Here is a 13,540-nt window from a genome sequence, read left to right as displayed (position 1 = left end):
TTGTAAAAAATAAAATAGAGGTTCTTCTTTAAAGACTTTCCTCCCCATCTAGTTAAAAATAAATAGTAACTTCTTTTAGAAGCAAAATTTATTCAAAGACCTGTGCTAACATTCTTAAATATCTGCTAGCCATAATAAAAAGATCAACATACTTTATATTCTTAGCTCCCACAATTTAACCTAAGTATTTGCCTGGCATACTTATACTAGTCCAAGCAAGCACTAAGTCATAGTCTGGTCCTCTTCCTTCTTTAAAAGCATTTTTACCTTTCTCAACATTCCACAAGTTACTTCCTCCTTCCTTTATTCTCCTCTGCATTTGCCTCTTTTAAAAAATTCTAAGTTACTAACCAATCAGAACAAATACAAAATGTAAAATCCCGTTCCAGCCAATAAAAACCAGACACAGCAGTAAGGTGGACATGTCAGGTTATAAATGACCCTGTCTCCTTTATTCAATATACTCTCATAACAAAACTGCTGGCAAGTACACCCTTTCTACAGAAAATATAAAAATGGCCTCGCTAAAAAAAATTAAATTTATATTCAAGTAATATTGCTTTACGACACCAGGAAACAAACATTTCAAACAATTTTCGTGACCCGTATGGGGATACATTCTCTGCCGGGGGTGGTCTCCAGTCCTTCCTCATAAGGGAGCATGCTCCTCTGTCTCATTGCAGTGGCCTCAAGGATACGAGCTCAAAACCCACCCGGTATGTGGAATAAACTCAGAGTCTCAGCAATGCAAAAAAAAAAAAAAATCCTCACATATCACGTGAACCAGAAAACTGTGCACAGATTGAGGAAAAAACATCGGTAAAGTATTTCCTTAGTAATCAAGACTGAGGAAAAAGCTGCGGGGCAGTAAAGCATTCCTTAGTTAAAACATACCAAGGAGAGAGAAACTGCAGGGGCAGTAAAACATTCCTTAGGACTAGACACAAAAAGCCATGGGAGGCGGTAAAATATTTCTTAGCCAGGATGTCTTAAAGGTTAAAAAAAGGTATAAAAAATCCCCACTGAGTGGGGGTTAAACCTCAAAAAGAGGTGAGAAATCCCCATGGGTGGGGGGGTTAAGCCTCAAGGTAAAAAATCCCCATTGTCGGGGGTTAAACCTCAAAAAGAGGTGAGAAATCCCCATGGGGGGGCGTTGAACCTCACACAAACCTCCGATAGTAAAATATATATACATATATATATGTATGTTACATATAGATATACATATATATGTATGTTACATATAGATATACATATATATGTATGTTACATATAGATACATATACATATATATATTCAAAACTCCCCTTTCCCCTCTTCTTGGGGAAAAAAAAAAAAGACTAAGCTCCACTCCTGCCAGTCGCTCCTCTAGGGGAAGGGGAAAAAAAAAAGCAAAAACACCAAGCATGACGCCAGACAGCCAGGCACACCAAAAATTAAGTCCCTCTCCCCACCCCAGCTCTGTGTGAAAAAGAGAGCGGGGACTGTCGCAGAAAGAAAAGCCAACAAGATGAAAGGACCTAACTCTTACAACTAACGACAGGTGTCTGCCAAGCCTGTGGGCCAGTGATGGCCCTGGGCCAGGACTACAGCCGGCCGGGGGCCAAGACTACAGCCATGCAAATCCCACCCAGCCCAGAAAACTAAGTGCAGAAAAAATAAATAAATCAGGGGGAAAAAAAAAAAAAAACAGGGGAAACAGACGTCAGCGCATACATGCGGGCGGGGCCCGTCCCTTGCCCAGCCTGCGCCGCAAGACCGGGAAAAAAAAAGGAAACAAAAAATGACAGAGAGGGAGAGAAAAATAAAGTGCAAATAAAAAAAAAAGGAAAATAAAGTGCAAATAAGAAAAAAAAAGGAGAAAAAAGTAAGTAAAAAAACAACTAGAAAAGACAAAAATCAAAGAAAGACACGGTAAAATTAGGAAAAGAAATAATGTAAAAGGCAGAACGTTAAAACATGTTAAAAATTGTCTATAAAAGTCATAAAAGTTATTTAAAAATTTATGCAAAAAATATTATATAATTTAAAAGTAATTAGGCCTCCTAAATGTAAAACTATTTAAAAAACGGTTTATATACAAAATATGTAAAAATATATACTTTTAATAAAATTACAAAAAGACATAAAAATATGAATTTTTACCTACATTAAAAGGTTAAAAAAATTTTGTTTTAAAACTTTAAACAAGGCTGGGTGTGGTGGCTCATGCCTATAATTTCAGCACTTTGGGAGGCCAAGGCAGGCGGTCACGAGGTCAGGAGATCAAGACCATCCTGGCTGACATGGTGAAACCCCATCTCTACTAAAAATACAAAAAAATTAGCCGGGCATGGAGGCAGGCACCTGTAGTCCCAGCTACTCAGGAGGCTGAGGCAAAAGAATGGTGTGAACCCAGGAGGCGGAATTTGCGGTGAGCTGAGATCGCACCACTGCACTCCAGCCTGGGCAACAGAGCAAGACTCCGTCTCCAAAAAAAAAAAAAGTTTAAACAAATTTAAAAATATTAATTATAAAGAAAATTCTGTATGTAAACATATTAGCTAAAGAGGTATCCAATTTTTCTGTAAACTAAACATTAAAATAAAAGCACAATAAATTTTTCTTAAAGCACTAACCTGCTCTTTAACAAAAATAAAAAGTTAAAAAAGTCTATAAAAACCTTACCTTATAGTCAGACATTAAAAGTAAATAATGTCTGCAAAATTTTATTAAAATAAAGTTTAACATTAATAGCACATTAATGTAAAAAAATAAAATCATACAAAAAGCATTATCAAATATAAAATAGTGCTTAACTTTCTCAAAGCCCGAGGGCGGCCGAATAAGTCACAAGGCCCCTCATCCCCAAGGCCACAACGCGCAGGGGCGGTGAAGGCCACAAAAAAGCCAAGACCTTAAGAGGGGGCAGGGCCACAATGTCCCCTAGGCAACGCTAAGCAGAAATGGAGCAGAAGACGTCACCATGGGGCCTCAAGCCCCAGAATACGCAACAAAAATTATATACTTAATTTATCTTCCACTTTCCCTTTCCTCAAAACTAAAAATCTTTTAACACAGGTACCAACCCTAAAATTTCTAGTACATCAGCACCAGCCTAAAAACCACATTCTTGCCTGGCGCAGTGCCTCACGCCTGTAATCCCAGCACTTTGAGAGGCCGAGGCAGGCGGATCATGAGGTCAGGAGATCAAGACCATCCTGGCTAACACAGTGAAACCCCGTCTCTACTAAAAATACAAAAAGAAATTAGCCGAGCCTGGTGGCAGGCGCCTGTAGTCCCAGCTACTGGGGAGGCTGAGGCAGGAGAATGGTGTGAACCCAGGAGGCAGAGCTTGCAGTGAGCGGAGATCGCGCCACTGCACTCCAGCCTGGGCGACAGAGCAAGACTCCGTCTCAAAACAAAACAAAAAAACACATACTTATCAAAAAATAAAAAACTCAAGCCAGGCTGGGAAGGACCCTATTTTATGCTGTTAACCACTAAGACCCCTGTCCACACAGCCAAGAAAAAATGGACCCACTATACTCAAACCAAGAAAACATCTTAGGTTACTATACTAAAATCAAGCCCTACTAAGTTAAAATTTTAAAAAGCTTAATTTTCATATACTTTCTCTATTACTTCCTTTCCTTTCCTTATTCTGTTACTAGCTCCCTTGTTATTAATGTAACTAAATCTAACTCACCTCAAACCATTGCCTTTAATGCTTGCTCTATCATACCTTGTAAAAATATTAAAAAATCAATGACAGCTAGCCTTTTCACACAACTATTTATGTCCTGGCCCTCTAATTAACACAATTACCCCTAACACTTATCGTTATAATCACCTGCAGCCAAAATGCTAATTTTCTGCTCCCACTGAGAGGTGAAGCCAGCTAGACTTCCTGGGTTGAGTGGGGACTTGGAGAACTTTTCTGTCTTACAAGAGGATTGTGAAATGCACCAATCAGCACTCTGTAGCTAGGACTGTAAAACACACCAATCAGCGCTCTGTAAAACGCACCAATCAGCAGAATCCTAAAAGTAGCCAGTCACAGGGAAGATTGAAAAAAGGACATTCTGATAGGACAGAAATGGAACATGGGAGGGGCCAATAAGGGAATAAAAGCTTGCCCCCCCCCCACCCCCCCCCCCCCGCCCCCAGCCAGCAGCGGCAGCAACCTGCTCGGGTCCTGTTCCATGGTTTAGAACCTTTGTTCTTTCTCTCTTCACAGTAAATCTTGCTGCTGCTCTCTCTTTGGGTCCGTGCTACCCTTAAGAGGTGTAACACGCGACTTCATTCTTGAAGTCAGTGAGACCACAAAGCCACTGGAAGGAACCAACTCCGGACACACTACAGCCTAACAACCTTGTAATAAATGGAACGACGTCCTTTAAATTACTCAAGAGCAAAGTTAAACTTCCACACACACACACACACACAAAATACAAATCTAAAACCGTTCATCTATTTCATTAAAAAACCTACTCAACCTTCTCAATATAACGCTGTCCTTCTATCACCACCTCCACCTTAACTAACTCTAAACCTACCCTTAATAACTTCTATAATATAGAAATTTGACATAAATTTTTAAAAACCCTAAATATTTTTAAAATACACATTATTCCCCCATCTTCCCCTTCTTCAGTAGCCTAAGTTCTAAATCCCACACCAGTTACTCCTACATCTGATAAAAGTAGAATGTCTATTATAAAAATAAAAAATCAAAGACAGACCTTAGCCATCAAAACAATACATCAAAATACAAATGCCTAGCTAAAATAAATATTCCATTCACACTTTAAAAACAATTATTACACTATTACATTTGTACACATGGTATTCCAGAGGCCCAAATTATCCCCTTTCCACTTAAATGGTCACCTCATCAACCAAATATAAACTATATAGTAGCTCTTTTTCAAAATCCCACTGCTTAAAATAATCCATCATGCCAAGCTCTCTCTGCTATTTCCTAAAATTTAACACTCTGCGGGTCAGCCCCTGAGGACAATCCAGCTTGCACCTTTTCTAAATGCCAAACTTACACTGTGCCTCTCATGGCAAGAAAAAAATTTAATATTCCTTAAAAGCATTAAAAAAAAATGCAAGAAGCTCAAGCTTTTCCAAAAGCTCGCCCATCAATCCATGCTTAGCCATCCCCAAGCAAATATATGGTAGTACTGTAAAGGACCTTTACTAAACGCTGTGCCAAATATTTGAAACAGTACTAATCCAATTAGCTGTCCTTCACTCTAGCATTTCATCAATCTAAAAAAATAAAAACAAAACACCGCAGGCCAAAAAAAATTCCTTGTAAGTCCTTTAATCCTCAAGTTTATATAAATGCTATTAAAATCCTGTAAAAAAAATTCCAAATAAATTTAAAACACAAAATCAAATAGCTGCAAAATTTAAGTCCACGTTATTTTGGTAAGTATGAATTAAAAAAATGTAAACTAAACTGTATCTGTTACAATCAGCAACAATTCATAAATTACACTGAAAACGCCATCAAAAAAATAGCTAAGCAATTAGGACCTACCAGACAAATTGCCTTAAAAAAAGCTTTAAATATAATATCAGCAAAAAAAAAGTCATAATTAAAACTCAATATTGTACCTTTATTCCTAATACTGCCCCTAACAAAACTATAACAAAAGCACTACAAAAATTAACAGCACTATCCAATAAACTTGCCAAAAATTCTAAAATAAATAACCCTTTTTCTAAAATAATAAAACATTAATTCGATAAGTAAAAAAAAAAAAAATTGTGGCCAGGCATGGTGGCTCACGTCTGTAATCCCAGCACTTTGGGAGGCCGAGGCAGGTGGATCACGAGGTCAGGAGATCAAGACCATCCTGGCTAACACGTCTCTACTAAAAATACAAAAAATTAGCCGGGCGTGGTGGCGGGCGCCTGTAGTCCCAGCTACCAGGGAGGCTGAGGCAGGAGAATGGCGTGAACCCGGGAGGTGGAGCTTGCAGTGAGCCGAGATCATGCCACTGCACTCCAGCCTGGGCGACAGAGTGAGACTTCACCTCAAAAAAAAAAAAAAAAATTAACTTCAATTCTCACCTTGTTCGCTCTTATTAATATACTTATAAGCTATTATGTTATTCCCTGCCTTCAAAATTTTATACAAATACTTATCTCTACCACTCTTACAAAGTTAACTCCTAACTCTTCTCCACCCTATTCGAAAAATTACTTCTCTTAAAGCTATTAAAACAGACAAATTAAAAAAAAATTATAAGAGGGAGAATTGTAAAAAGTAAAATAGAGGTTTCTCTTCAAAGCCTTTCCTCCCCATCTAATTAAAAATAAATAGTAACTTCTCTTAGAAGCAAAATTTATTCAAAGACCTGTGCTAAGATTCTTAAATATCTGCTAGCCATAATAAAAAAATCAGTATACTTTATATTCTTAGCTCCCACAATTTAGCCTAAATATTTGCCCTAGCATACTTATACTAGTCCAAGAAAGCAGTAAGTCACATCCTGTTCCTCTTCCTTATTTAAAAGTATTTTTACCTTTCTCAACATTCCTTCCTTTATTATCCTCTGCATTTGCCTCTTTTAAAAAATTCAAAGTTACTAACCAATCAAAACAAATACAAAATGTAAAATCCCGTTCCACCCAATAAAAACTGGACACAGCAATAAGGTGGACATGTCAGGTTATAAATAACCTTATCTCCTTTATTCAATATACTGTCATAACAAAACTGCGAGCAAGTATACCCTTTCTACAGAAAATATAAAAATAGCCTTACTAAAAAAATTTATATTCAAGTGCTATTTCTTTACACCACCAGAAAACAAACATTTCAAGCAGGTTGCATTGAGCTGAGATAACGCCACTGCACTCCAGGCTGGGTAACAAAGCAAGACTCTGTCTCAAAAAAAAAAAAGGTAAATTGAGTCATAAGAAAAAGAAAAAACATGGGTAGTATGTAACCAAAATTCCACAGGTGATGGTAATGCATTCCCTAGGATTCACAACCTGCATTCTGGAAGTCCCAGGTGGCTGGGAACTGTGCCCATGAACCCATGAAGCTCTTTCCCCAGGCCATGCCAGGGGCCACATTTGCCGGCCCTGGCCCCACCTGCTGCCGTCGTCACAGACTCCCTCAGCTAATTCTGAGCATTCCTCAGACACTCAGGAACAAGTCTGAGAGCCACCTCTGGGGAGTCTTGGCTGGTGCTGTCATCTCAGCTGGCAGGCACTGCAGGTGCAGCCGAGGCTCCATAACGCTGTGAGCTCTGGCTGTCCTCTCAACGTGCACCTCCCTTTTGGGTGGCCTTGCTATGGGGGGACATCGAGGCTGCCACCTTCTGCCCGAATGTCTTAGGGTTTGAGTGGAAGCATTCTTGAGCCTGCGGTTTCCCTGATCCTCAGACGTGAGCCTGGGCATGGTCAGGGAGGGTCTGGGCCACCTGGGCTGCACATTCACGTCGCATCCCCTCCAGCTCTGGATTGAAATCCAGACAGCCTTCTCACTGTTCTCCTCCATTGGGGTGAGTGTCTTCTAGAAGGCTCCTCAGATCTTGGTGGTAATGACCCCACCAGCCCATCAGATGTGCCCAGGGAACCCCTGGGTCCCTGAGAGAAATAAACAGGAGAGGAACCCCTCCATCCCTCCTGCCCCCACTGCTTCCTTGTGAAACACCCCCAGAAAGCCAATAGCCCTGCTACCACAGGCTCTGGTGGGCTGCCTCCGCCTGCAGAGAGACTCGCCTTCACAGCGGCCGGCACCCTTCACCTGCGGGCTCTTTCCAACTCATCTTCTGAGACCGCTCCCACGGTGGGGTAGGGGAGCTGGGACCTGTGCATTTGCCATTGGCGGATGGCATGAGAAGTGGCCCAGGATGGCGCAGCTGCCGGGGTCCATGAAGATAATATCCAGAGTGGGGAGGGCTCAGCCCCTGCATGAAGCAGTCCCCACTTTCTCCATCCTCCACCCTGTTTTAGTCAGTGACCAGCTGGCTCTGTTTTGTTTCACAGTGTGGACAACTCTGAGGACCCCGTGTACGAGAGCCTGGAAGAGTTCCACGTTTTTGTCCTAGCCCATATATTAAGAAGGCCCATCGTTGTTGTGGCAGATACAATGTTAAGAGACTCAGGTGGAGAAGGTAAGTTCCTCAAAGAGATGTGTTGTATTCGTGACACAGAAAGCATAGCATCCCAGCTAGAAAGCAGACAGCACAGCACAAGGTCGAGCTCCCAGAGGCCACAGAGCATCACTCTGTGCAAAGATCTCCTCGACGTGTTTCTTTCTCCTCCCTGATGGCAGCAGGGATTGTTCTTGACCAGCTGCCCTGCCTATCAACGGCAGGTGGCCAGGAGAAATCTGGTTGTGTGAGGACCAGGACCAAGCCCAGAGGGGCTCCTGTCTCCTGTCATGTGCCTAGGGCATAGCAGACAGCCCACAGCCCTCCAACAGCCCTGGGCCATGTCCTGGAGGCACTCAGTCACTCAGGTGCGTTCCCACCCCTCCGCAGACCACATGTGTGTTAAAGACTAAAAAGAAAGGAAGACAGAATGCATAGAGTCATTTGGCAAAGGCTATGGTAGAATCAGAACTGGCAGAGAAAGAGGCAAGGGCAGTTTATGGCCTGCCCACCGAAAGCCACACTCTGTGCACAGCCCCTTCTCGAATGTTCCTCCATTCAGTCCTTGCTACAACCTCCCAGGGTGGACACCACCCTCCCCCCTTTACAGAGATGAAACTGAAGCCCAGAGAGGCTAGGCAATGTCCCAAGCAGGGATCAGCCCAGGGCAGGGAGTGATCCAAAGCCTGTCCTCCCTCCAGCGTGCAGCTGCCCAGTTTGAATTTACACCTGCACCTTAACAAAAGTCTTAGGTCTTCCAGGGAGCTCTACGAATCAGGATGTGGCTCTTCATGCTAAATCACAGCTGCCGTAAAAAATCTGATGTGGCCACGATGGTTATGTAGCCAGGGAACTGGTAGGACACAGGTCCTGCCTGGCCCACCCCCTTCCCTGTGTGGCTCAGGGACGCGGGCCTGCTGAGGTCTGCAGGTCTCCGTGCAACACCAGGGCTTGCATCAGGGCACTGCTGCGTAAGCCCAGGACTGAGCTCCCAGCACCATCAGATCTCTGAGTTGCGGGGCAGAGGAAGGTCCACGCTTCCTACCATTCTACTCACAGCCCTCTTGCAGGTACCCCCACCCTGTCGCCTCTCAGTGGGACTCTCCTGTGAGCACAGTGATCAATTTAGACAAAGTGAGGATGGCGGAGGAACTCATAAGAGTTCATCAAAGACATCCCTGAAATTACCGTCCCTGAATTCTGCTCAAGGAGTGCAGCAATACACTGACTCTAGGGCCAAAAGTAAAGACGTTTCATGACCTCAAAGCAGATGCTGCTTTAGGACAGATATTTCCAGAAGTTATTCTATTTTGCTGAGGGTGTTAGGCTTTTCTGCCCTCTTTTTTTACAAGTAAGAAAATGAGTGAGATTGTGTCCCTGTCACTGAAGGACTTGATCCCTCTGATTCTCAGGTCCCATCTGACTTACATCTTGGTCCTGGAGCTCTCTGACTGGTTCCTTCAAATTCAATAGAAGAGGTTCTCAAAACATAGAGCAAATATACACCCTTGAGAAGCGCACATACTCTGTTGTATACAAATGCTTTACCAAACACTAGGAAAGGAAGAAGTACATCCAGAAAAAGGTGGGCTTCCAGGCTGCAACTGCTCTGACCAATCTCGGGTGACAGTGTCATCCCAGCCCTGGGGCTCCTGTACACCTGTGCAGGTCTCAGGGCAGCAGGAGTCCTGGGGCAGACAGATGACTCTGGAAACCCTCAGCCCCATCCCTCAGCACCGCCTCCATCCACCCCTCCTGTCCCTCCACTTCTCCACGGAGTCCCCCGGGCTAGTGAGGGACAGGGATGCAGGGGCCTCCCCTCCCAGCTCGAGCTGGCTGCTCCTCACACCGTCACCCTGGTTTGTGTCCACAGCGTTCGCACCCATCCCATTCGGAGGGATCTACCTGCCCTTGGAGGTCCCTCCCAACAGATGCCACTGCTCGCCTCTGGTTCTGGCCTATGATCAAGCGCATTTCTCTGCCCTTGTGTCCATGGAACAGAGAGACCAGCAAAGAGAACAAGGTATGCCTGTCTCCCAAGAGAGTGCACACAGGAGCCTAGGGTGGGGGCAGAGCCATCAGAAGGGACCCCATTGCACAGGGAGGTGGATTGTGGAGACCTCCCCTTAGAAGCACATCTGTGCACACTCAGCAGTGACAGTTTTTGCATAAAGCTACCTTATGCATGTGTGAACGTTTTCATTGAAAATAACAATGTTAAAGACAACATTCTCTTTAAAATACTAAACAAAGGCAACCTACCCTTAAATAGCTTTTACTGTTTTCCCTTTCACATGTATACATATTTTATAGGAATGCAATTAGTCTTAGATATAAATTAAAGGGAAAAAAACTTCAAAAGCAAGTATTAATGAACTATGGCCCACCACCCATTTTTATAAATAAAGTTTTATTGGAACAGAGCCACATTCATTCACAGATGCATCATCTGTGGCCGTTTTTGCACTACAGTGGTAGAGAGAGGAGCAGCCACAGACACCAAGGCCTGCAGCGCCTAAAATATTTACTTACTAATTAGCTATTTATGGGAAGAGTTTGCTCACCCCTGCTCCGGGGTAAGCTTTTAACTCAAAAGGTCAACATTTCCGTTCAAAGCATTGCAGCTGAGTTTCCTCTAAGCAGCCATTTCAGTGCTGCTGATGTTGGGCCGGCCCACAGGCTGTGCACTGCACAATTCCAGGGCACCAGTCAATGTCTTTACTGGGGAAATAGGGGGATTTTGTTTGGAACAATTGCTGTTTTCTCATGTTAGCTACTGATGGATGTGTGACCAGCTGAGTGGAGAGGAAACCCCTTCCTGTTGTCACTCTTGTTTGTAGTATAGGCAGAGACTCACTCCCCCAGGGGACAGACGGACAGGCAAGACCAACTATTTCAGAGTCCCTGCCATTAGGTATGGTCCCAGAGAATGGGAAGTGCCCTGTCCAGGCCCAACGGGGAAGGAAGCTCAGGGGTGTCTGCTTCTGACCTTTTCCACTGAGTGTGCAGCTCAGGAAGTAAATACAGCAACAAGATTGCACCCCTAGGACTCCCAAATGCTACTCCTTCCTGTAGACAGCTGGGAAGGAAAGGACACAGACAAATGAACAGAACCCAGCCTCCCCCAGCCCTCCGCCAGAGGCGGCACCAGCGTGTCACTTCCTGGCCTGGCAATTGAGTCGGGAATGAGGCTGGGGCTGTGGAGCAGAAGCTGAAGGTGAGAAATGCACAGGGCATTTGAGACCCCTTCCCAAGAGCAGATGCAGAGCTCCCAGGAGCTGACATGCGTGGTGCAGCCGCAGAACCCAAGTCACAGGAAGAGAGACAACTGGAGGCTGCAGCTGGCCGTGACAAGAATGTCACATCATGGTTCTTTATTATTTGCAGATGTGGCACTGGCCACAGAAGGAAAGATTTAATCAGTAAGGCCTCGGAGGTGCTCCGGTCTTTCCATTGTCTCCCCACTTTCAATCCGGAATGCCTGCACCTCCTTCCCGGGGATTTAGCTCTTCGTAGGGCTGACCCCGCCTCTTGGGAGACCAGAAGGGCCTTTTCAGGACGTGGGATCGGCCAGGGGCGGGGCCCTCTGTCCAGTCCCCAGGGAGATTCTGTGGTCAGAAGATGATGGTCCCAAGGCCAGCGTCTCCCAGTTCCGAGCATGGGGTTCAGATACCCGACCCCCTCCTCCCAAAAGGCACCGAGTACTCTTCCAGGCCTTCCAGATACTGCTGCTTGGTGTTTTCAAGGCACATATGAAAGCATCCTCCCTTCAAAGGATGCCCATGGAGGGCGCTGTGGCTTGGGACCTTTCAGGAGGGCCTTGCAGAGTTGTGGGTGGTTTCACTTCTGATGACCTGGTTTCTAAAAACTGGGATCTGGTCCCAGTGCACCTCTCAGAGCCACTGTGGTGTGGGTCTTTGGCTCCCTCACAGTCAAAGCAGCCCACTGGGGTCCTCCTGGGGTGATGCAGGTCCCTGCCTCCAAGACCATCATGTGGCCAGGCTGCACATTCACCCATAAGGTCCCCACGACCCACTGCAGGGCAGGTGCCATGGCCCCGCTCTTTGTCACATGCACCCTTGTGCCCCCTTAGACCTTCACCTCTGCAGCCTTCCCTCTGTGCCTCAAAGGACACTGTGGGGACGGGACAGAGTCCCAGCTGTGCTCTCAAGTCACACGACATCTCAGCAGAGAGGGACGTGGAAATCACAGTGAGGCTGCAGCTTCCAGGATGAGCTGCAGACTCAGGCCTGCTGGAGTGAGCTGGCCAGACCGCAAAGTCGCAGGACCTGGTGGGAGGCAGGAGATGGGAGACTCCAGAATATCGAGCCCCAGGATGCCACCGGCCCCCACTGTGAAGCACAGGTGTCACCCTCTGCCATGGTACCCTGTCCGTCCTATAAACAGCACCCTGTGACAGAGGCTAATAGATACAATAATCACAGGCCCCAGGAAGAGCAGACACCGCATCCTTGTGCCTGCGGAACGATGCTTTGAGAGCCTGGAAATGAGATAAAAAATGTATTTCAGGCTGAGACAAGGCTCCCTTCTTCCCACCACCCACTTCCTCCTCCTCTGTTTACATGCCCCATCATGTCTCATCCACATGTGTCCAGCTCCTGGAGGCTTAAAAATCCATGAAGCATTCTTTAAACTTCTCATCGAGTGCCTCTCCCTCTAAGGGAAGCCCCCTTTTATAGGTGCTACTGCCGTGGCCCGGCTACTGCTGATGCCGCCACTGACCATCTTCAAGTTCACGAATCCTCCCCCGTTTCCCAGGCTAGGCATGCAACATGGGGAGAGGGAAGGGCTTGAGGTGGAAGGTCAGGAGCTGGTGGGACTGGTCAGCTATGGGCAACCTCAGTGGCCCAGGCTTTGCAAATTTATCTTAGGACTTTTTAGATAAAATGTATGCATTCTTTCTTGGTAGCTTCCACACATGATGGTCACCTGCTTTCTCCTGGGGAGGACATTAGTCATTTGCTCCCTGACAACCTGAGCCTTGGGCCTTCAGCTTTTTGCAGGAAGCAGCCTCCTTGCAGCCACATCTTAAAATGGCCTGCAGGGGAGCTCTGTGAAACCCAGATCTGGGCATTCTCTCAGCACCCAGCTCAGATCAGTTCCTACTGGCCACTGAGCAAATGTGTACATTATGAAAAATCAAATCAATTAACAGGAGAAGCAGAGGTGCCGCATAGTTCCTGGAAACATAGAACCTAGGAAAGAACTTTGGAATCATCCAGTGCAACAATCCCAACTCCCCTCCTTTTATAGCAAACATTGTCCAGTGTACTCTTCATTATCCTGAAATGAAATTCATGGATAATGTTACCTGTGTTGGAATAAAGTCCATTTAGTACCCCCACATCAGGAGAAATCAAAGGAAACCAATGTAATAAAATAATCTGCATTTCTGTAAAACATTCTCACACAGC

At 45.1% G+C, this 13,540-nt stretch overlaps 1 protein-coding gene across 1 annotated transcript in view; it reads left to right on the top strand.

Annotated features, from left to right (window-relative positions):
• The window catches only part of OTUD7A (OTU deubiquitinase 7A), a 388,370-nt gene that overhangs the window by 357,622 nt on the left and 17,208 nt on the right, over positions 1–13,540 (top strand). The window contains exons 10-11 of the mRNA XM_034938456.4: positions 7,999–8,126; positions 9,979–10,128. Coding sequence (XP_034794347.2) covers positions 7,999–8,126; positions 9,979–10,128 — 278 coding nt within the window. The remainder of the gene's footprint in view (positions 1–7,998; positions 8,127–9,978; positions 10,129–13,540) is intronic.

The sequence above is a fragment of the Pan paniscus genome, chromosome 16 (assembly GCF_029289425.2).
Source record: "Pan paniscus chromosome 16, NHGRI_mPanPan1-v2.0_pri, whole genome shotgun sequence".
Classification (NCBI taxonomy): domain Eukaryota; kingdom Metazoa; phylum Chordata; class Mammalia; order Primates; family Hominidae; genus Pan; species Pan paniscus.
Note: the sequence above shows the minus strand (reverse complement) of the source record. Positions and strands in the feature narration are given on the sequence as shown.